General features: G+C 40.4%; 1 protein-coding gene and 1 long non-coding RNA gene across 2 annotated transcripts in view; one reads left to right on the plus strand and one right to left on the minus strand.

Moving 5' to 3' along the window:
* The window catches only part of LOC130170777 (pituitary adenylate cyclase-activating polypeptide type I receptor-like), a 43,519-nt gene extending 22,769 nt beyond the window's left edge, over positions 1–20,750 (minus strand). The window contains exons 1-2 of the mRNA XM_056378406.1: positions 20,071–20,750; positions 10,292–10,400 (exon numbers count right to left, since the gene is read on the minus strand). Coding sequence (XP_056234381.1) covers positions 10,292–10,400; positions 20,071–20,172 — 211 coding nt within the window. The 5' untranslated portion in view covers positions 20,173–20,750. The remainder of the gene's footprint in view (positions 1–10,291; positions 10,401–20,070) is intronic.
* On the plus strand, positions 17,271–22,407 carry LOC130170778 (uncharacterized). Its single transcript, XR_008828040.1, has 3 exons — positions 17,271–18,896; positions 21,088–21,133; positions 21,585–22,407. It is a non-coding gene; the product is annotated as an uncharacterized LOC130170778 (long non-coding RNA).
* Positions 22,408–25,742: the final 3,335 nt, after the last annotated feature.

The following is a 25,742-nucleotide window of genomic DNA, read 5'->3' on the forward strand; positions in this document are numbered from 1 at the left end:
AGCATTTTGTTCTTGCTCCGGCTACAACTCTCCCTCTCTCACTTCACTATCCAGTGTTTTCATGGTTCAAATAAAGCATTTGTCTTCTGTTTGTCATGGACGCCGCTGCAGCTGCTGTGATATTGCTACAAGTATTACAGGAGAAGAGGCTCCACTGGGATGTGTTGTACCACAGTATCTGCCCTTTAATAAACAATGTTATGTGATAAAGGAGAAACGGAGAAGACGAGGAGCGAGAAGTGACAGAGCGGAGATGTTCAAGCGGACAAAGAGCTCGGTGCGACATTCAGGACGGCGTTTGTGTAGTTGAACTGATGGATCGTGGAAACATAACGTTTTTTTTTTTATGTTCTGTTTAGACGGAGCGGACATCTCTACTCCCTGGATCTCTCACCTAATCTCCATCCTGGTCCTCTTACAAACCCAAACTCAGTGTGGTACGACTTCCCACTCCCACCTGACACAGATAATCCAAGCAAAACTGGATGTTAAATCTTGATTCAATGAAGTGAAACAGCTACAGAAGATTTAATAAGCAGATTGTCTGCAGCCAAGAGATAGAGTGGAGAAAAAAATGACGAGAAATGAAGTGTGAAGTTGTATGTGTACACCAGTGGTTTCCGAGTCCAAGTCAGAGTCACATGTGGGCCAAGCTGCCCTCTTCCAGGGGCTCCACATGAACACTTTCAGAAACTGTCCTTTCGTTTGATGCAGGGGACGGGCGTCTCTTGACTAATTGAGAACGGCAACTTCTTTGCAAATAGGACAAAGCGGCAGCCACCACCTTTCCGTGAGGTTTAGATAGAGGCATGTTGGTTTCAGGTGCTGTTGTGCAGTTAGACCAGTGTGCTTTATGTTGAGCAGTGAAGGTGTCGCCACATTATTGTGGAAAAACAGCTTTTGTGTGTGCTTTCTCCATTATTGTGCATGCAACAGCTCAATGTGGATGTCTGTAAGTAAATGGTAAATACCCCAGTCATGATTTATTCAAGCTTTTACATCCATTAAAAAAGGCCGGTTGCTAACAAGTGTCTAAATGAGACTTCAGAGGTTGTCAGGGACGCTAAACACGAAAACTGATCTACTCACCCGCCCACCTTTACAGCCTTATTCCCGCTTTTGTAAACTCTTACCAACCTTGTAAGAGGAAAGGCTTTAGTAGAGGAGGTCAGAGCTAAGTCAAACTACAAGTTGAAATGTAGTGGTGGTTGAAGTCATGTGACCGTGGTGGAGTTTAGAGCCTAAAATCATCTTTTTACTTCTGGTGAAAGTAAAAATCATAAAGTGGTGTTCATTAGTGAAGATTATCCATCTGAACAAAACGTGTCAGTATCGTAAACTTTTGTTTGTCAAAGTTTATTTTCTGTTTATTTTCTACAATAATCCAAAAGCCAATCTAAAAATCCCATTGGCATCTGGGTTGGCCTACAAAAACCAATCATCCCTGCAGCACTAAACTCTAAACATGTCCAGGTTGGATCTGGTCCCCGGTCGTATCCACTCTCACCACTGAGTAAATAAAGTGCCTTTAAATTACACATTAATTCAATTAAAATGTATGAATACATTTTCTAGGGTTGCAAATGATGATTGCAGATAATTAACTGATCAAATATTTTGATTATAATCTTTAAAAAAAATATCTTAAAAAGTTAAACACGCCGTATATAATTTCCGATTCGTCTTCAGATATCTTGTTTTATCTGTGAGTCTGAAACTCCAAGATTTCCAATTTATGATTTTTAACAATTCATCCATTATTAACAACACAGTTAATACATTCCGTGTTCACACAGCGATAGACCAGTCATTTCTGCATTAAGATTTAGTCTGTTGCTTTTCACCTCTGGTATTTAGTCTTTGTAATTAGTTATGAAAATGACGATTGTGAGTGAGCAAGGGGATACAGAGAGGGCAGGACAGCTATAGTGTGAAATGATCTGAGGAAATGTCAACAATGGAGCGTGAAGGCAAATCAGGAAGGCACTGATGCGCACACACACCCGCCGTGGGTCTAATTACAAGCATCCTTTTAAAATGGACAAGACCGTTAACCCTCTCTGTCTGTTTACTCCTGCGTTACATCCTCACCTCCCCTCTATCCCTGACTCCCTGTATCCATGTTTCCTGTTCGACTGGAGGTGTGAAAGGTAATTATCCCACAGTAGACAAGACATCTGCCCTGCCTCCCTCCCGACTGGACACTTGATTAGGCCGTTCAAGATATAGAGAAAAGGGCACAAAGTTAAAAAGGGGAGAGTGCGTTTTTCCTCGTCACCTGCTGACGCTGTATACCCGTCAACAGCCAAATATAACCACTGCAATTTCCTCCCTCATCCATTAGTAGCCTTTACCTCTTGTGCAATCTTTTGTGACATTGCTAATGAGAAGCCTCATAATTTTCCAATCACTATTTCATGAGCCGCAGCGTCCTTTACCTCCGCTCATCATCCCACCCATCTGTTTGTTCCCTCATGTGGTCACATCTGACGGGCTCCTCCACTCGTGATGCATCGTGATGAATTCGTGTGAAACTCTGCAGGTAAATCGTGCTCCTAAACACACCTGTTTGACCTGACGTAAACAGGCACTAACAACAAAGTGAGCTCAGCTAGTAAAAGTAGGAGCAGTCATATGATGAAATTGTCCCTCTAAATGAAAGATAATAATGAATAAAAATTATTGAGGAAAAAAGTTGGGAAATTTGAAAATTGGGATTTTCATGCTTTCATATCAAAAATATTGTTTTATGAGCAAAAGCACAGATTCATTCATTCAAATAAATACAGTGTGCTAATTAGTGAGCACAAATGAAGGTCAAGTTCATTGTGTAGTTTTAACTGATGCGATCTTTAGCTATGTTAGCCAAAATGCTATCCTCCATTAAAAGGCTTCTCCTCCCCACTTATTTTTTTTAAATCAGTGTTAAGATGAATATCATCAAGATGGACATGGTTAAATACAAGTTCTTTGTGAGAAGCATGGATGTATTATAAGACCTGGATACCGGATCTAAATATGGCGCCCGTTCACTTCTGTAGAAATCGCTCGCCTGGCACATACACTGTCAAAGTTCCTGGCTTACTGGTGGTTACTTCCACGTTATGCGTTATACGGCCCACTGAATGTGCGCAGTAGTGTCACTCCCATCATGCCTCTGGGCTATGAGAACGAGCAAACGGCGTTCTGGATCTGGCGCTACGCGTTTATAAATGCTATGCTAGCTGACTTCATAGAGGAGTAACAAGACTTCTACAGGACTTGCTCAGGGCTTGAATTCATCAATTTATATAAATGACAATAGCAACAATTAATGAAGATAATGTTCTGAAAAGTAAGACGTTGTTAAACCTGCGATCTTTGATATCAAGGATAATTCCTGTTGATAGTTAATTGTGATGTTAAAGGGAAAACGAGTCATTCAATTAAAAGCTTTAGAGCTTAAATCACTTTGGATTTAAAAAACACAATAAATCATAATACAATACAATATTTCTACAACACTGCAGAATTTCAATGTCCACAAATGTAGCTGTCACAGAACCCAGGTATTTTCATTAAGTACATCGCTGTCCCAGATATTTGATTTGAAAAAGATCAAATAAATCAAAAGGATTTAATTTAAATGATAATGAATGCCACTGAACATTTAGCATACTGTATACTGAACACACAATGACGATGTGGGGAGTAAGAGAGACGACGATGAAGACGTCCGGGACGGTTCTTCCCCTCAGTCTCTGTGTTAATTGCTCATTTATCTCTTAATATATGTCAAAAGATTATTATTCGAGTATTTTTTACATCAAAATCCATTCATTTTCTCTTCCTGTAAAACAGTTTCAAACGTTTCATGACTCATCCTGCACTCAAAGGTGTTTGCAAATTTTGTGTCCAAATAAAATTATTTTCTCAAATTTTACATCCTTCCCCCAAACTATAAATCCCACCATTCACTGTCATGACACTTTTAGAAGTTGTTCTAAAAAAATAAATCGCATAAAATCTAAAATGCTTTAAGTCATCAGCTTAAACAAGCCTGTTTAACACTTTCTCATGGTGGTCGTGTTGCCTGTCAAACACAGGTGGAAGCAATAACATTAATCATGGCTTCATTCTCGTCAGCTGTGTTACTGCAGGGATGTGGTATTGTGCATGCCGGTTCACTGGCACAAGCAGAAAAGAGAGTCGTAATTAATTCTATCATCTACACTTGTGCTTCTCCTGCAAGAACAAGTCAAATGTTTGGCGTTAAAAAGGCTTATTTTTGTCAAACAACTCTGATGCTTTATGAATTTTCTAATGTTGAATCAAATTTCAGGCCTTTTAACATTTAGTGCTGAAAAGTAGTTGAATAGAAGTAAAATTTGTTCCAAATATGTACAAAATTTACCGTTACATCACATAATGCAGTTGCTTCACTCCTCAACTTCCTTCTGCTCTCATCTGTATTCCCCACAACACTTTGGTCAAAGACATAAAGACCTGACCCACATGGCCCTGACACTTTTCCTCAGGACAGCTGTGGCTAAATATTCATGAGTATTAAAGCCTTTTTTTGGCCCAGTTTATGTTGGCCTGCTGTGGTTTGGAATGTATTATTCCCATTATTTGATTTTTACTTTTTGACTTTAGTCATTGTAACTCACTTTTCATCAAATTTGAACCTACCTACCATATTTAACTCCAAAAGCAAAATGCGACAATGGAAATACAATGGAAACAGACTTTAGTATAACCTATGCTGCACATGAAGCACATGACTTAAATGTCCACTGAACAAACAAAAAATAGTGACAGATGAAAACATCAGATCAAAAGGAGAGCTTCCTCAAACTTGAAACAATCATATTTCCATCATGTTTTATACATCATTTTTGTTTGAGGTTTGATGCTCTTTTGATTACAACTTCTCAGCTGTTTATGTCAACAGACAAACTCCTAATATTCACATAACTATAGGGGATGAAAACATAATAATTAACATTTTCTTTTGATGATTTCCTTGAAATTCTGTAAAAATTTACATTTTGATGGAAGCCTACTGTGGAGCATGATTTATATTTCTCCAATGATGCATACATCTCTGCCGATCTATGCATAGAAATGTGTTATGGTTAACTGTAAGGAGATGAGGCACACACTAAACAATTCATAAGTTTAAAACAAAACAGAAAATAAACATTTCTCATGTGTATATTAACCTACATGCAGACAGTACTGGTGACTGTCCAAAGGTCACTAGATGAAAGTCACTAGATTTGTCGCTAGGCGCTAAATCTAGTGACAAACGTGCTAAGTTGGCAACTGCAGGCTGTGAACGCCCCCTCATAGAAACTTTTTGTGCAAATTCACTTTGAAAGTGCAACAGCCAATGGGGAAACTCCAACACTCAGCAGACCAATGGTTTAACTTAATCACTCAACTCTATCACTCACTCAGTCATGGACATCTGTGTTTATAGGGCTTTTGTGGTCCAGCCGAAAACTACAAGCATGGCAGTATGGGTACTTATGTCATCGTCTTGGGGTTTCATCCAGTGCTCTCTTCTAAAGTAATTGTTTCAACTTTATAGCTGTAATCTTTGCTGTCTAAAAACATGTAGGGTATTCAATCGTCTGTGTCGTGCTGAATTAACTGTGACCCCCTGACGCTTAAGCCTGCAAACATCTAGGGCTTATGGGAAATGGAAAAACGAAATATTGCAAAAACAATATTAGATTATTTTTTCAAATAACTATTGTCCTTATCTAGACATATGATGCTAGTCACACTACATACTGTGGAGAAAGGCTCTGTTCCATGGCTGGATTCATCGTTATTAGTGTAGTTAGGGATGTCACCTGGATTTTGAAAGGTTTTCTTACAGTTCTAGTTCTAGTTTCAGCTCTGTATGGCATTGTTGATTTAACATAACCCTAACATTAATATTCCTGTGTGTGTTGGGGATTAGCAGCAGACAGGTCCCTCAAAGAGCAGAGCCTTTCTCCGCCAAATCTATACAAATAAAGTTTGATTGACTGATTGAATGCTTGTTGGACTGGCTGAGGCCACTGGGGAGACCATACAGGACCCTTCAGCTGGGACTGTGTTTCCCGCTGTACAGTTATGTGACAGCCTCCTGGAGAAGTGAGGCGGCGCCTCAGTCTACTTCAGTCAGTGTTCAGTCCGGACTTGAAGCGACTCATACCTGATGCTTTGAATACTAATTGTCACATCTTTGCTTCAGTTGATCACAGGATAGGGTGACAAATGATGCAATTAATTCTGAGTGAAACCAGCTGTGGCGAGCGCAAGCAAGTCCCACCAGTGATCAGACGACTACCTCGCCGAGTGTGTCGCTTTCATAACAACCCTTTTCAGAGCCGAGAGAACGAGTGAGGAGAGAGCTGAGCTTACCCGCCTGGAATGACCCTGTCGCTTAAAACACTTCAGAACCAAGAGAATTCATACGCCGGGTGTAATCAACATGCTTTCAGACTGCATCTCAGATGGAAAATAAAGCTCCTGAAGGACAAGCTGTTCCTGTGGCTCAGACTTTTTTTCTGAGCCATTGAAGGGAGGATAATGGATGAATCTCCTCTGATTCAGTTGGCTCACCTTGTACCTGAGCTACAGAGATGAAACAGGGCCAGGCTGACCAATCAGTCCCTTTAATCCAGACATCTCCTCACCTGATTAGTTCCCTTGATTGTTTTGGCTGCTCTGCCAAGTAAGGGACGGTAATTTGATAACAGGAAGCACATGTGCTCACCGTGCTTTTGATACGGAGCAGCAGTCGTCAGATACAGGAAGGCCATCAGCAGGTTTACATTCAGGCTTGGTTCCATTCATAGTTTGAGATGGTGTTTGTTTTTGGTGTAAGAGGTTTACAAAACTCACCCCGCATGCAAGCACACACCAAAACACCTATATTATTTACACATCATATTCTCATGCACAAGTGTTGTTTACTAGTGAATAAAATTACCCAAGATAAAGCAGATGTTACGAAATGCTGACATGCCAGTGTTGTTTTTCACCCTAATTTTATTGTTTCGTGTTACTGTCGTCATTATTATTTACAATTGACTAACTTCTCAAAACTAATTGTTTTTGATTTAAACATATTCCCATTAAAGAATGCACAGATTTTTAAAAATTAGATCGGTCGAAGCTGATTTTTATAAAGATCTTTTTACTCTTAACAAGAAACTCATTTAAGATACAAATGTTATCGTGCACTGGAGTCTGTAAAAGTAATTTAAAAAGACAGTGGCGGACTACAGAATACGAATGGTTCCTTTTTAGATCACATTTTCAGAGTCTTTGTGTTGATATGATTTCCACACTTACTGACAGTACAGTGTTTCTACAGCTTTTTTTTCCTATTCTAGTTACATGATTATATTCTCCACATTTCTCCTTGATGAATATCACTTTTTACTGACACTTTAACCAAAGTTTGCTGCTCACTTCTTCATCTAATTTCATAGTAAGAAGCAAAGCAGTCCAGACGTCCCTCTCTCTAGGATACCGAGGCGTTCCCAGGCCAGATGAGATATATAATCTCTCCAGTGTGTTCTGGGTCTACCTTGAGGCCTCCTACCAGTTGTTCGTGCCTGGAAGACCTCCAATGGAAGGCACCCAGGAGGGATTTTAGCCAGATCAACTGGTTCCTTTAGACGTGAAGGAGCAACGAGCCAGAGTTCCTTACCCTATCTCTACAGCTGAGCCCAGCCGACTCACTCATTCTTTCGGTCATTACCCAGAGCTCATAACCACAGGTGAGGGTCGGAAAGAAGATCGACTGGTAAATCGAGAGCTTTTCCTTCTGGCTCAGCTCCATCTTCGCCACAACGGTCCAGCGCAACGCTTGTTTTACTGCTGACGCTGCGCCAATCCACATTTCGATGTGGTGCTCCATCCTACCCTCACTCGTGAACAAGAAAATGGATGGATGGACATCATTCATGGTTCTCTTAGGTTTCAGAATTGAGCAGCAAATAGCTGTATCTTCTGTCATTAGATTACCTTTTAATGGAGTTTTGAGAGTTGTTTTTTTCTTCTCATGGATGAGGCAGAAAGTGGTTTGATTCTCTGAGGGCTCAGACTGCCAGTGGCTGTAACCCGGAGGTTGGCGGAGGTTCTCCTTTAATGAGGAACCTGCATACACTGATTAGTTCCCTGGTCGTGGGAGCTCACTGACTTTTTCAACTCCTGACATTTGCCATTGAGGCTCCAGCGCCTTTCACTCCTCTGAACACCCTCTGAAGAAGGTGAAGAGGAGGAGGATGGGAGAAAGTGATCCCTCAGCCTATAATTAAGTGATATATATGGATCTACTAATCTGAGCTACATTTATTATAAAGAGATAAAACTGATTTCAACAGTATCTCAAACTATATTTGTTCAGTCACTCTCCCTTCAAGGTCAAACCTGAGAACGTGTCAAACTGTCCTGGATGTCTGTAATTTAACAGCATGACATGGCTGGAGCCCACACAGGGGTGCTCCTGATGGCCCCCAAATGAAGGTGCTGCCTAAGAGAGAGTGCTCTTCACTCTAAACTGGAACATTTTCCCAAGAGGAAAAGTCAGGACGGAGAAATACTTGACGATACTCGTGATCGACTGTCAGAAAAGAAGACAGCTGACAAAACAATGTTTGGAAACAGGTGAGATGGAGGAGACATGATGCAGAAGAGGGAAGACAAACATGCATTTATTTCACATCAGTATCGATGATTGACACTTAACTTTCGGAAAAAGAGGAGATGGATATGTTTCAAGTATGAATTAATGTTTTTAATGGCCCTCGATTTATTAATTAATTAATAATTCATTTGAATAACTCTCATGGTTAAAATACTTGTAGATACTTGATTAAGGTGAAGTCAAGCAAAAAACAAAAACAAAACAGCTAAGAATTTAATTTATCTTGATTTGAAATCAGATTTTTGAGGATATAAGTTGTATGAAGAGCTATAGATCCATAATATATAGCTTGTTTAGTTCACATTATTATCATAATTCACGTATCACATGAACAAACAACAACAACAAAACCAACAATGTCTTAGTCTGTCTCTAGATACTTTTTGACTTCGCTGCTTTTAAAAAAGGGTTCAGTAAATTCCTAAAACAGCCGGCGACTGCAGCAAACATCACACAAACACAAAGAAATAATGCGTTTGCTGGGGACTACTTTCAGCTGTGGATGAATCCACCCAGCTCTCTTTTTGTCTTTGCTTGAGTGTAAATGTTTTTTCTTTTCATAAAACATAATTTTAGCAGACCAGATGAAAAGTTTCAGTACAAAGATCTTCAGTGATTGTTTGTATTGATTATACTTCATTGTGAAAATGAATTTAGTGATATACTATTTCAACAACAGAAAATGACAAAAATAATGGAATAAGATAAAAATATTTTAGTAAAAAGTAAAGACACCCTCATTGATTCTGTTCCTTTCCACCTTTGGTTTTATCCACATATTTACAGTTTTATTATCTTTGTTATCTTCCTCTCTCCCTCTTATATCCTCTGACTGGTTTGTCTTTGGGAAACAGGTCTCAACTTATAAAGAATCTACATAAATCTACTAAAATATACTGACTGTACATTTTGAATTAGTCATCTCATTCAGTCAAGTCAAAGTAGATCCAAAATAAGAAACAAAAAGATAAATACATCACACATTCTTGGTTTTGACTCTTGTAAGGACACTGGTTGTGTCCAAAATCACTCACTCATTCAGTCCTCCCTCCTCTCTATCCAGGGAGTTCTCTGCAGAGGCCTGAACAGTGAGCTCATCTGTATATTGAAAAAACACTTTTGGACACTACTCAGGTCATTTTCTCTGCACCGTTCTTCTGTCTATCAGTGAGTGCAATGCATGATGGTATATAATGCTTAGTTAGTGACCATCAGTTGTACACTACTTTTCGTGATGCATTGTGGGATACTATGAGTCTGCTAGTTAGGGTATAATATTTGTCACTATACATTCGTACAGCACTACAAAATGGTGAACTCACTATATAGTGGACTATATATGGAGTAGTGAGTGATTTCAGACACACCCTAACCCCCTCACTGTAACACATACATGATGAAACCCAACCACCCTCACAAAACCAAAGCCTAATTCCACCTTATTTATACTTTATCATATCTTGATTCTATCTTAACTCTAAAACCAAGTGGTTAACATTTTGGGGACTTAACGTTTGTCCCCAAATGGGGGTCAAGTCCCCACAAGGTATGTGCACAAATCTTTGTTACCACAACACCATTTAAACACAGACTGACCTGCCCTGGTGGAGTGGTTGTTCTCCTCCTGTTTGAGGATCTGGTTGCATTCTTCCTGAGCTTTCATGTGCTGAGCCACCAGGGCGCAGTCTGGGTGGATGGCCTCCGTCTGAAGAACAGAGAGAAAGAGATCAGCAACACAGTTCAGCAACGCAGCAGTGATGACTCTGCAGGCACATTAAGCACAACTACACTGGAAGTGTCGACACCAATGTTTAAGAGCTCATATAGTATAAAGGTAGATGTCCATGTGTTGTTTGATTATAAAGCAGGTTTAGTTTAATATTAATACTAAGAAAGTATCAAAGCGCTTAATCCACAGAGAAATGCACACAGCCTGTATTCAGAAACTGAGCCTCAAAACCAGCCGTCAGGACTTCTGGAACTTTGTGATGTCACAACAAAGCAGTCACTGTCCTCAGCCATGCCCCAAGCCCCGCCCACCTGGACTCACCATCCAACCTTGCAGGATTTGGTTTCTCTGAGAGTTTACCTGAAATGTTTTACATTATTTTTTATTGGATCACTCAGAAACAGTGAGCCAATCAGAAGAGAGGCTCAGAGACTCCTCTCTTCTGATTGGCTCACCGACCTGTTGTTACCAGAGCTCCAGAGAGAAGCCTGAGAGAGGAGATGTAAAACTACATTGAGATGGTTTTTGGTTCTTAAAACCACAAATATATCGTCTTATGGATCAACACTTCAAATAAAACACAGGAAACATGTTAAATATGGAGCTTTAACTCAGAAGTCAGCAGCCATCGCTGGATTATTATGCCTGACAGAAATAATGTGTTATGGTTTGGTTTTTGATTTATTTTTGTGTTATTGAGCCTCCATTTAACCTCTGTCTCCTCTCTCACTCAGGTCAGCACGGAGGGGCGGGGCCGGTTCTCGGCAGCAGCCTCATTGCCCTCACCTGTTCCTGATTCCTTGAAATCAGCCTGGTTATTTAAGCCTCTCCCAAACATTCCCCTGTGCCACACTCGTATGCCTGCTGTTCCTCACAACGATTCACGAGAACCTGCCTCGCCTCCCGCTCAAGTATTTCCAGCGTTATTTCTAGTGTGCTAGTGAGTATTTTTTCCTCCTGGACAACTTTAGTTTATTCCTGAGTTTTTTGCCCTTTGTGTTTTTTTGTGTTATTGTTCTTTTGTTGTTTTTCCCTCAGCAGCCGCTTGAGTGGTCCTCGGTTAGTTTTTTCCCTGTTGGTGATTTTCAGTTTTTGTAAATAAACTCTGTTCCTTTTTTGAATCTGCAATTGGGTTCTGGCTGTCCTTTATTTCATACGTGACATAATGTCAGAGCCAAAACAATATCTGATATCTCTCTCCAAGAAACGGGAAGTATTGGTAATACTGTAACATAAATCAAATGAAAGAAAAATAACGACGTACTCATGTGAATGTGATATTTCAGTTTTTCCTTTTTAATAAATTTGCTAATAAAATTCTGTTTTTGTCATTAGGGGAATTGAGTGTTGATTGTTTTAGCAACATAAGAAAAAACGAAAAACAAAAGCCATGTGAAGACCCTGAGGATGTTGGCGGTTCCCCTCCAGCGATGAACCTCTCTACGGTAATGAGCGCCGCTGTCAGCTGAAACGTGGGAGTTCTCCCTGACATCTACTGACAGGGCTCCTCTGCCTTTCACGCCCTCTGTAGAACATGAAGAACAGTGGGACCCACACAGGCCTATAATCAACTTATAAAATGAATGAATTCAAATATGAAGAAAAAATATAGATTTTAGAAGGACTTCCACCTTGTAGCTAAATTTAATTTGTGCAGTGATGTCGCACAATTGATTTACTATGCTGTCAGGTGAAAAAAAGAAATCCCTGTAATTACCTTGAAGGTGTCTAATTGATTTCTCTGGTGGATGTATTTGGTTTGAAATGTGAGAGCTATCACAGGCAGAACGCCCACCTGTTGGACAGATGGAGACGCTGCAGGTGAACGTGACACTTTGACCCCGTGCTCTCGCAGCGCTGCAGCATCCAGGATTAACACGCTCTCCGCTATTGGACAGAAACACCTCCTGGCCTGTTGCAGGACATTTTACCATACAGTCCAAACATACGCTGATGTACAACTGGTAAACATGTTTTGAACTGTAATCCAAACTGAAATATATATATATATATATATATATATATTTTTTTTTTTTTATCAATCTAATGATCTAACTGAACATTTCCCTGTTATCTCTCTGTTGAAAACCTAATGAAAGGCATGAAATGTAAAAAAAAATACATTTAAAAAAGAATGATCAAGATTTTTGTGGTTGTTTAAGCAACTCAAAGCTCCAGGTAAATAGGCAAATGTGCAAAAAGTCAGATGTGTTTTTACCGCTTCAACATTTAACCCAAACTACAAGTGTTTCAGAAGCCTAAAACTAACCACAATGAGGAGGCAGCACACAAAGCCAAAGTGTCAAAGTCCTGCACTTTAAACACCCACAGTGTCACAGTTCTGTTATTCAATCATTCATTCTGTGCTTGTCTTTGCCATTTTCTCCAACTTTCTAGTCACCTGATTCCCCCACGTCCTCCTCCTCCTCCTCACCTCCCACATGTCTTCATTTGCTCCCTACTATATACACACTGGTCTGTTTCCCAGATTGTCTATCGTCCCGTCCCAGTTGTGTCTTTCCAGAATTGTTTTTGTCCCTGCCTGTTTGCCTGCCAGTGTTTGGCCTCCTGCATGTATTTGGACATTTTGCCTGATTTCACCACCTGCTGACTTCACTCCTCACTGAGCTCTCTCCTGCTCTTGTCTGCGCTAGAATGAAGGTGACCGATTCTAACATTTCAATCGTGTGTGTCTCAGAGTCGTGCATTTGAGTCCTGTGAACTCTGAGCCGTGACACCTTCACCACCTCCCTACGACTCCCTACGCACTAAATGTATTTGGTAAAACCATTCTGTTGTGTGTGTAAAACGTAATTTTAAGATGCATCTGTTCACCTGCTCAAAGGTTTCATTCAAATCCACCGCACAGTGTATCAGTGGTTTCCAGTCTTGTGACCCCTTTACACAAAACCTCCCCTCTTCCCATTTACATCTGATATTAACATGTGATATGGATACTGGCCTGTGTCTGGATAATGATCTGATCACTGGCCTTTGCACTGATACCTGGTATTGATAAACCTGTTCAGTGTCTCCATTTTGCTCACATGTGATCAGATCTATCAGTGATCAGATACTGGCGCTGAGTATGGGGTAGTATGTGGGTTTTTAGGTAGGTGGTCTTTGGGTAGGTTTTTTCTTACGGGCTGATATGTGATCACAATTTGAATTAAACCACCTTGAGATATCTGAGAGCATTTACACTTTGCATTAACATGCATTTTTCCTCATCCATGTTAAGATATCCCAGGGGACTGTTTCACTAAATTTGCTACATGCAAGTTGTAATTTCCAACATGAGATAATATCCTCTCACAAATCCAAACACTTTTCACTCTTGAAAACAAATGCCACACTTGCAAACTGTGTTAGAGCATTCAAGAGCCATTTAACCATTTATCATCTGCAGTGTAAGCATCACTCACAAGCTGCTTCTGTGAGACTTTCCCCTGACAAAGATGCAGGTAAAATGACAGGATTAAACTAAACAATAAAAACTAAAAGTAAACAAGCTAAATTCTTTGTTGTTTGTGTTGCAGAACTTTGTTTCCAAAACTGGTAATGATCTTGAAACCCTCATTTTGGAGGTTCCAACTCTTAGGTCAGGATCTACTGCCTTATACAGTAAGTGGAGGCCTTCTGATAAATAACCCCATCACCTCATGACAAAACACAGACTAATATATTTGGATGGGGCTGTAAGAGCAACATGAAAGATGACAGAGACACCCAACAGTTCTAAATTAAATACTCTCATTTTCTATTTTAAGGACTATCTGATAAATCCACAGTGTAATCTAAACACATAACCTGATATGAGGAGGATTTACTGTGGGAGGGATAAATGTTTCCACAGTGTATTTAAACAGTGTGGCCCATAAACTCCTTTATCATTAATAGTTTATACCTACAGCAGCAACAAATGAGCCTGTGTAGCTGAAACAGCTCAGTCTGGCAGCTTGATCTGGCGACACAGCCTCACCGTGACAAGACAAGCACAGTCATACCTGCACCATGGAACAAATCTCCTTTATACAAGCAAGGACAAGCAGGACAACGCGTGGTCTCTGGAAGCCACATAACAATTTTACAGTTTAGTGATGTGCAGAGAATCTGGTGTAGCTCATGATGAGGTGCATAGCCTGGCAAATGTTTTCCTAAACTGCAACAGCAACGGATTATGTTCAGAAGCAGTGATTTTTTTTGTTGAATGAAGCTACATTTTTTAACAGCAGGGTGTTGCAAGGAGGAGGATGGCAGGTGCATGAAGTCCCATCTCTGGTTTAGGCAACAAAAGCAGTTCTGTTAAGGATAGAGGAAGACAGTGGTTGAGTTTAAAGGTCCCATATTTTCCTCTTCTCCTGTGTTTGATCCATGAGAAGATATATTTGTGGTTTTAAGAACCTAAAACCATCTCAATGTAGTTTTACATCTCCTCTCCCAGGCTTCTCTCTGGAGCTCTAGTAACAACAGGTCGGTGAGCCAATCAGAGAAGAGGAGGCTCTGAGTCTCTCTTCTGATTGGCTGACTTTTTTCTGTGTGATCCAATAAAAATATAGCAGATTTCAGGTAAACCAAATCCTGCAAGGTTGGATGGTGGGTCCAGGTGGGCGGGGCTTAGGGCATGGCTGAGAGCGGTGACTATTGTATGTGACATCACAAAGTTATATAAGTCCTGACGGCTGGTTTTAAGGCTCAGTTTCTGAATACAGGCTGTGTGCATTTCTCTGTGGACTGAAGCTTTGATACTTTCACAGTGTTAATATAGAACCTAGACCTGCTTTATAATCAAACAACACATGGACATCTACCTTTAACCACATACATAAATTAACAAATCTTAATTATGTTAATATAAAACCAGTTACATATTTGCTGTTGCGGTTTAGTTGTATAGAAACGTCAGTTTTAGGAGACAGGGTTATAAATTCATAGATGCAGAATAATGAGATCAGATTGTGTAAATGTGTGTGTGACGGTTGAAGAGCTGGAGTGCCATTTGAGCGTGCACTTTAATTATTGGAAGTCTGGATCCTAAATGGCAACAGTTTACGTGGCAGCGGTGCCATTTAAATTCAATCACTGTCTTAACCGGGTCATTATCGCAGGGCGCCGCTCGCCTGCGGCCAACGTTTACCCAGCTGCCATCATTTAAATTTAAGATTTCATAGTGATACAAAAGGAAAGGTAATCACCTGTTCTCTGATGTCATTACAGTTTGTGTGTGCGTGTGCGTGTGTGTGTGTGTGTGTGTGTGTGTTTGTGTGTGTGTTGGCCCTGTAATAATTTCAATCCACATTGTACCTCCAGGTTGAATTTCTTATCATTTTGCCACTGATGATACACAGGTGTATCAGACCACTCCTCTGTTAGCTCCTCGGGGTCTGCAGTAATTTTCTGCACAATAACAATAAATGCTAATACAATACATGTGATTTGACTGATTTAACAGTCTTTGGCCTGACAGCGCACAGGGGACACGTTTGCACTTGGCACAACATGGATAGAAATCTTGAAATCTCTCTGACTACAGACTCTGTAAACCACAACCCTACAAGTCCACATTGTGTGAGATGGGTCTGATAAAGTTTTGGTATTTGTGTCAGACAGTGTGATATCATTTCTACGTCATGTCATATGGTGAATTGAAGCACTAAAATGTGGAAGAATTTATTTCAATGAATACGCAGAGACATGTGGTCCTCTCACGTCATCCAGCTGTGCAGCTCTCGTGTCTTAAAAATGCAGCACAGCAACAAATAAGAATCGGAGTAGAACTGGATCCTCTGTGTTTTATTTTGAAAAGCCTCAGAGGAAGGGGAGGAAGAGGAGGAGGTGGACAGTGTGAAGCTGGATATGTTTTTTTTAGCAGCAGCATTATGTTAGTTTGTTAGTGTGGGTCACTGCTGCTCACACTGGAGGTTTTGGGCCTAAATTTTTGATATAGTCAGAGTTTGAATGGAGCCAGATTCGCTCTCTTCCCTTGTGTGACAGTGTGAGCTCAGGCCGCTGCTTTTGATTGAGCACAAATTATTTTTTTTGCTATGTTTCTCTCAGGATTGCCAACTTTTGTCTGGGACAGTGTGTGTGTTCAGAACGTGTACAAACTAATCTCTATAAACAAATTTTCAAAGTGGACTCGTTACACTGAATAACTATCATCACTGAATGAGTCAGTAGCTTTTAGCTGGGGAGCTCCAGTTACTGGTGACTGAGAGCGCTGGTGTCAGCTCAGCTGTGATTCACAGTGTGTTACATCCTCATTAAAAGCGTATTAAAAGACTGCGAATGCCACAGAGACGATCATAATCTGATAACTCTGTTGAAAATAATAGGCCGCTGAGTTATTGACCTTATGTGCAGAGCTTGTATAGGCTACTGTTGTACTGAACTGAACCGGTCAGGCTGGATGCATCGTGATGTGTTCACATACCTCTGTACGTACCTGTGAGCAGTGTTATGTCCGCTTAGTTTAGGAATAAAAGGGAACAAACTACAGGGTAAGAGACTACGAATCTTTGACTTGAACTCAACTAAGTTATTCAAATCTGAAAAGTGATTCCGGACCCCCGCTCAAAATCTCACATATGGTTTATAACAATTTAGTTTCTATCGGTTATGAAACATTATACTGAACAAAGTAATTGTTGAGATCTGGGATCGCGGCACCGTCACTACAACAGAGTCCAGTGTGTTAAGAAAACACGAGCAGTCAGATGATGAAACATGTTGTAAAGCACTTTATTTGGGGATCAGACTGTTACTGGGCGCTCCTGAAATGTTGCTAATAATCAAAGGAAAATCAATGCTTGGGGTGGCCATGGGGGGGGGGGGGGGGGGGGGGGCAGTGCCCCTTAGATTGGCACATTTTGCAATGACAATTATAAACCACCTTAAACCTTCTATAAAGACACTACACACCAAAACCCAAACCCCCCATAAGTGGAGCCCCTGATGAGTCTACCCATTGCCTGCACGTGACACGTTCAAAGACCATCTGTTAATTGTGGTGTGTACCTATAGTCTGCACGTGAGGTGTTTAAGAGACATCTGTATATTGTAATGTCTACTGATAGTCTGCATGTGAGGCAAATTAAAATGAGTCATTATTTTACTGTTTGCCTTGGTTTTCTCATCCAAATAAGTTTGGCTTAGCTGAGGGTTTGTGAAAAACTAACGCCAGACCACAGCTGGATTTCTGAAGCTGATACGTATCAATGGTGTAATTGGGTTAAAAAAATCTTATTACAATGGCAGGAACAACCTAGGGATCCTTTAATTTGTAACCATGAAAATAAGAACTTGGTGACATTTTCCAGTTGAAAAATAAACTTAGATTAACTCAAACAAAAAAACTTTGGCATTTCTGCACTGAAATTTCTTGTTACATATACAGTCCAAATACATACTTATACTTTTGTTTCCTTTGGTGGCTAAAACTGCTGCTAAAGCAACATAAAGTCAAAGCTTGAGAGCATCCCCCTAACACCAGATGACGCCTTCCATTTCCGGACACTGGAACTTTTCCTCCTTTTGTTTCCATCAACTGGATTACTGACACTCATTCGCCCCAAAAAAATCAATGGAACAAAACATGGCCTCCACCAGAGCAGGGCACTCACAGGATCCAGAAGAGCTGGAGCACATTTCCACCATCTTGGCCTCTCTGCTCTGGTTACCTGTGGCCTTTAAAATTGATTTTAAGGTTTTACGGCTTGTTTTTGAGCAGGTCTTGCCTCGGGCTGCAGACAGAGGGCTAGTGGGTCGTTTTTGACGTCACGCATCAAAAGCAACTGGGAGCATCTTCTGCTGGAGATCAGAGGAAAAGCCTTTTTGCAAACTCCATCAGCTTTTATTAAGTTTCTACAAGTGTAATGACATAGATTTACTCAAGTACTGCACGTAACTTGATATTTGAGGTACTTGGACTTGAGTATTTCTCATTTTTACCACTTATACTGCTCCACTACAGCTCCAATTACACTGCAAATTAAGATTTTACATATGATGAGCTTATAAATGATGCATTGTTACAGATTAAACTATATATAAGGCAGTAAAAGTAGCTCCACTTCCACCAAGAACAGCAAAATGCTGTTTAGCACGACTAGAGGTCCGGAGGGAACCATTAAAGCTGCACTACTCAATATCCTTATATTAACAATGGATCAAAAGACAATGTGTAACATGAAATGTACCACTCATAGTATCAAACCCACACACTAAATCACTCCTGCATCACTCTGATGCAATTACAGAGACCCAGCAGGTCAGGAAGTGAGATCACACATCCATCTTTCTATTACCAAAAGAGAGGGTAAAATGAGCACTTCAGCAAGTCCTGATACCAATCACAAAGTACAGCAGAGTCACTGGAGGAAGGAGCTAATAAAGGAAAGGACGACAAAGGATCATTAACAGCCTTCAGGATCAGGAAGGACACGTCACAGATCCCAGATCCTCCATCCTGAGGTGAGCGCGCAGCTGGTGGCGTCAAATCCAGATTCAAGTAAGGATAAAATGGAATAAGAAATGAATATTCTTCACATTATTTGAATTTCAAACAAGCATTTGTTCATATACAGAAAATATATATATATATATTAATGCTTTCTCTTTGCTGCTGTCCGTCTGGAGCCAAAGGCAGCAGAGTCAAGTGAGTGTCCAGTATTAATGGAGTCACAGGAGAAACCACTGGATCTGTTTTTATTTATTTAATATTTATTTGAGGTAGCCTATGTGTGTGTTTTCATCACTAGTTGATAGTTGAAGGTTTCTTATGTTTCATTTATAAAATAAAATTATGATTTTTCTCAGTAAGAAAGCAAAAGTCAAGTTGAGTGAGAAAAGTCAGGAACATAAAAACGGCGTCAATCTTAATCAATCAAATCTTAATTATGATCATAATTCAATCCAGACTCATCAGATAAAAGCAAAACAAAACATCAGAGCAGCAGGTTGATAACTGCAGAAACCAGCTGCTCATTTACAATGTGTTTGTGTTTGTGTTTGTGAGCGCACAAACATCTCCTCCATCTTTAATCCTTTCACTGTGAAATCAGCTGTGACATCAGATAATTCATTAGCACTTGCTTATGAAGTATCACCAGTTGTACAACAGTAGACCAACACAGTAAAATATAAATCAACAAACTGTGTAAAACTTGCATAAAATAAAAACCATCTAAACCTTTTAACCCCTTTTATGCCAGAGTGACCCCTCAAAGATATGTATAGACAAAACATGTGGATGTGTGGACAGTTACTTGTGCACAAATGCCCAAATATAATAAAGAAGAAAGTGATGTGTGGATAAATAAATACACAAATGAGCAAACAACCGACATCTGGTAAATATTCAATATTAAAAGTAGTAATTACTATTTTAACTTTATTATTAGTGCTGAGTAATTTCAATTATTTGAATTAATCCTATATGCCTTTAAACTCATCTGACTATCTCATTGTCAAAACCAGGAGAAACTATGATGTAATGATCCTCCACACCTTGATCCAAACTGACACATGCAAATGCAGAGTTTTATTTTTCCAAAAATAATAGCAGTCCTGAACAGCCCACACGAAAACTGACTGTTATCAGAAACCTCATCAGATCCAGGAGGAGAACTTGGATGTGTCCACTCACCGTTTCCCAAAGCGCCAGCTGCAGGAACAGACCCAGGTGAAGCAGTGTAGTCGTGCGTCTCATCCACGATCCTCCAGAGACGAATACACTCTGCAGCAACATCTTCACGCTTCGCTCACTTTGGAAAGTCCGCACACACAAAAAAACAAAAAACAAAAGAAGAAATATCTCGGAGGATAATATCAATCTTTTAGTAATATAAATTTATGTCCTTGTTCAATTTCCACAACTGGCACCGATCCATGAACTGAGTCGCTTGTAGGCAGTTTGCCGGTATGGACGTGTTGGTGGGTGTCTCTCCGGTGTCCGGTGTGCAGGAGGAGAAGGTCCGCATTAGCGGAGCAGAGCCCGGACTCGACTGAGCCAAACATGGTGCGCTCCTCCCCTGAAAAGGCAAAGACGGAGCGGCGCGCACAGACGCGGCAGCGGCGCACAGCTGCACGCTGACACACGAGAGAGGACGGAATAAACCTTTATGTGCTGGAATCCCAGGGAGCGGAGCGGGTGACTTTAAAGTGGTCACATTGTTAAATAGGTTTACTTTATGTGACGGTTTCGATCTGGTTAATCGAACTTGAGGTTTTTTGGTTCCAATGAATGCTCGCACTTAATGAACCATGTTTTCACAGCCACAAAGAAATATTTTCAAAGCTGAATTCATTAGCAATAAAAAACAAGATTGATTAACACACACACACACACACACACACACACACACACACACACACACACACACACATACACACACCACCACCACCACCCTTTGTTGCCTGATGCTACTGTTGTATGGTGCCCTTGCAGTTCAGTTTCATTACTCAGCGCACTTCATATAAACAGTGAGAGTAAACATAAACAGTGCAGGCTGACAGCAGCCCACAGAGCACTACTGTGTGTGTCGCTGTGTTTGTGTGTGTGTGTGTGTGTGTGTGTGTGTGTGTGTGTGTGTGTGTATGTGTGCTGGAGACACCTTGCAGAGGTCAATCGATGACAGACGGTGCCTTTGGCTTCTTCCAACAGACCACCAACTCTGAAGTTTCCTGCAGACAGCAGCACCTGTGACCAGGTGGGTGGGGTGTGTGCGTGCGTGCGTGTGTGTATGTGTGTGTGATTAAGTTAGCTTTCTTAGTATTTAGTTATAGTATTAAGTTATAGTTGGTGGTTTACCCCTTTGAGTGTCATTTGGTTTGTCCAAGTCACTATTTATGTTCCCTCATGTCTCATACGTCCAGACTAACACACTTGAAAATGCATACATACCTGAGCAATCCATACACTAGGCATGCATGAGCCAGTGTAAACAGGAAGCAGATTGTCTACTCTGCAGTAGTTGCAAAAAAATACTGCAAACGAGGAAACAAAAACATAGTAATGTGGATGTTTTGGGTTTGTTCAATTAACACCCAATTTATTTGATATCTTATGTATAGTTATGTTTTATTGACCATCTTTTATAGGCCCAATTAAACTGCTCTTGTTTTGTAGCATTTGTGTAAATAAAACTCTTATTCTAACAGTTGTCCAGGACCTAATGGGTTACAACCAGGAGGCCTCACTGGAACATTTTGGCGAAGAAGCTGAAACAGTGGCCATAGTTCACAAACTCATCAGAGCGCAGCATCTTCCCAAAGCAAACAAAGTGACAGGACACATACCTCTGCAGCAGGAACTTAGAGACCTGCATCTATGACACACGGCAGGAGCAAGAGGAAGCCATGAAGCTAACAGCTGTATGAAACATCGCCTGACTCTGATGTAGCCCCTCATCAGCTCCTTGTTTCCTATCAATCAAAGAGCAGCGAGGGGGGAATTGTTTCCCAGAGTTCCCCACCACACTGTCATATTAACTATGCTGCATCCTTTTATATATAAACCTGCTCTTATGAGAAAATATACACACTCCCTGTGAGGGTGAAGGAAGGCCAAATACCAAATTCAGACCACTGGTGCTAAAGCTGTGAACTACATTTCCCATGTATGTTTGCATGACAAAGCACAGACATGCACAGAGCCTTCTTCTCACAATATAACCATGGAGCAGAGCCTCCACCTTTGTAGCCACTTCGCATTATGAACAAAACCAGCCACGCCCAATGGCAGCTGCTGCAATTCCCACAAGGAGTCACTGTGTTACCAGTCCGTCAGCACAGAGAAGGAATATTGCTGTGACTTCCTGGTTTGTGAGGAGTGCTCATATGATTGTATGTCAGGACAAAGTAAACATAAAACTATTTTGGTCCCTATAGCTAATTTCCTCTATTTATTTGAGTTAGGTGCGGTATCAGGTGCTGCCAAGATGGCAACAGTGAAGCAGCTCACTCTGAGCTTCAAAACCGTGAATGCCGGAAAAGTTACAGAAATGTTCAGTCACAGCCTTCTACACTGACGTCAGGAAGGTGAGGGGCGAGGGAGTTTTAGAGGTTATCCAACCATCCGAACAAGACTTTGATGGAGTATCCTGGCCTCTTTAGCAGAAAGGAATGACTGTAAATCAATATAATGTCCTCACAGTTATCGTAGCAAATGTGTATAATGATGTATTAAGTAGATTGACTCATCCCATCTGAATCTGTTTGACTTTGACTTAGGAACAAACTGTTCTCCTCTCTGTTCCTTTCACATCTGATGTCCCAGTTAAATCACAACACATTATTTTTCTATTATGACAAACCACCGGATATTTGCTTGTATGTACAAGGTGATTTATTCAAGCTCTACACAACAGAACACTTCTCAGGATGCAATGTCAATAACACCAAAATCATCTGAAGGAGATGATGTCATAAAATATGTAACTCACTCACTCTGAAGCACAGATAATGTTTATTTATCATAAATGTTGTTGAATAAGGTAGCAGTTTATAAAATGGCAAATAATTAAATTAGTCATAATTTTTCATAGTAAAAACTAGGTAGTTATATCATATCATATTGAAGGACTCAGATCATGTCCATGAGTCCAACCTGATGAAGCTTAAATAGTGTTTAAATGGAATCTAATGTCTTCACATTTAAAAGAGCCAGAGAAGTCATTAACTGTTGCACTTTAACACAAGTTTAAACTTATGATCCAGAAGCTGCACCAACAATTTTTTTCACAGCTCAAGATGCTTAGGTGGATGGATGGATGGATGGATGGATGGATGGATGGATGATTTTTTTCTGTACATGAGATATTAAAATACATAAGGACAAAATAAGTACAATTACATATCAACATAAAATGTCATTACTAACAATAATAAACTCAAGTAAATCACCCATTATCTCCTTCACTTTCAGGGTATAAAACATAGGAATCTAATCAAACATAATACAAATAGTCATAGCCATCCAACAGTAACATGCTAACCAAATAACTGCTATATTATCAACCAAATAAAATAGACTAGACCAAAAAACAGAAGGTTTGAAAAGTCCATTCTTCAACTCATAGTAGTTCTCTTTATTCTTAGTGGTTTGGAGGGAAAGGGTTTTGCAGACAGAAGGTTACATAACTTCCTGGGTGTGGATAATAGGATGACAGGTGATTTCAGATGAGGCAGGGTATTAAACTTGTGATTTAACACTAGTTTTTATATGATTAGTGATTATAATGATGTTTTGAGTGTGATCACTTACAGTCTCACCTCCAAACTGGTTTAATCTGGTTAAATATGAGGTTTGTATGGTGATCTGAAGTCGTTCTGGGCTGTGTGTGTTCAGATGCCATGTTTGACTTCATGATGTCGTTGTGTCCCCAGATTTCAGAAGTTAATTTAATGAGCATAATGTTCATGTAACTGGTAGAAATGATGGTCAGAACTACAAAAATAAGACTAAGCTATCACAATGAATTGGACGACCTCTGACCTGGACCCCTGCTGCTTTGTTAGACCTACAGCCGACCTCTTCTCTGTTTGTCCCGATCTGTTCCTTCCTGGGTCGGTGCTGGCCTCCAAACAGCATTCCTCTTTGCAGTGTATTTATGCGTGTGTGTGTGTGCGTGTGTGTGTGTGTGTGTGTGTGTGTGTGTGTGTTGTCACTGCTGGACACCTGCTGTTTGCAGCTGCATGTCCCCAGAGTAAGGCTCTGAACCTTTGGACAGAAGCTGATGGATCAGACCGGTCCAGATGTGTCACGTATTTTCTCATTACCTCCTCAGGACGTCATCACTGCTCTCATCCGAGGAAAAACAAGACAAAGCGCTTAGGTTGTTATGTGTCATCATCAAAAACATAAAAATTACTTCCGCAGCACTTTCTTATTCTGCCAAATTACTGGTTTGTGCATTTTCTTATATTCTACAAATAAAGCTTGTTTTCCACCAGGTTTCACATTTTTTTAGTCTTTGACATTCAGGACCGAGCATATAACCTTACTATCTGCACCTGTTCTTGTATCTGAACAACCATGGTGGCCGAGCAGCAGCTTGAACTGTTCACATGCAGCGATATTTGTGCTGAAAAGATAAGAAAAGGAGGAGATGGAGGAGTTCCTTCAGAGATCCTGGATGGACTGTAGAGCCTGTAGGATTTTAAACTTTTCAATCTGATGCCCCCTAGTGGTCATATGAAAAAAGACATCAACTTAGAAACCAAATTAAACGACAAAATACATAGTTTGTCCACACAGCGTCATTTGTTTGTGTCTTCCAAAGCTTGAAAAATATCAGGTTAATGACGTGACAATAGGATGATTTGAATAGGTTTATGCACAAAAATGACTTGTTGTGACTGATGACTGATAAGTTTGGGACAACCTCTATCGTCATGGTTACAATAACAAACACACGGTTAAGTTTGTGGTTAAAAGAAAACAATGCTGATTGTCAGTTAGGAACGGGAAGTAAACACCAGTCTCCTGTTGACCCAGCCACCCACCTTGACCTTGACCTCCTCCCTATGTGGACATTGTCATTCTATAACAACAGGTGTGTTTCCATTAACCTGCTTAATGCGCAATTTGAAATTGCAAACCTACAAATGCGTAATGGAAACGTGAATCTGGAAAAAACTCATATGTCGCAAAAAACATATACGCTCGCATGAGGTGGTTTTTCATCGCGGTAACTGCCGTATCAGAACCCAGGGTGCCAGCTCCAACCGAGAAGCAGCCTGGAAGTCTGTAATCACATTTTATTGGAATATTGCGAGAGGAGAAAATAAAGCTTTACTCACATAACATCACAGACCATTCACAATTGTGTCTTGTCAACTTTTCTTAAAAAACTGCTTCAATTTTGCACAAAACTGCAACGGAAACCCAGCTAATGTCACCTGACTTCCCTCCTTCCCACTTTAACAACCAACTGAAACGACTGAAGACGTTGTTTAGTCTCCTTTAGCATTTTGTGAGTATGCTGAGAAATCTGTGTAGCATTAAATCGTTTTTTGTGTGAGCATGGTGCAAGCAGAGAGACCACTTGTTTGAGTTTACGTTATATCATCACAAAATTCATCAGTGTGGAACAGGAACCTCTCTACCAAATTTCATCTTGAACAGTTAGAGCCAAAAATGTCAATCTGGGAGACTGTCCTGTAAAAAACAAAGCCATAGGTCGTTTGTGCAGCAGGTTATTGTGACCCATGGTTACATTTTGTTGCTAGGCGACTTCTGGTGGTTGTAGCAATTATGACAGGAGACAAAGTCCACATTAGCAATAGGTTGGGGTGGATTGATGGGTCAACAAAACA

The sequence above is a fragment of the Seriola aureovittata genome, chromosome 6, assembly GCF_021018895.1.
Source record: "Seriola aureovittata isolate HTS-2021-v1 ecotype China chromosome 6, ASM2101889v1, whole genome shotgun sequence".
Taxonomy (NCBI): Eukaryota; Metazoa; Chordata; class Actinopteri; order Carangiformes; family Carangidae; genus Seriola; species Seriola aureovittata.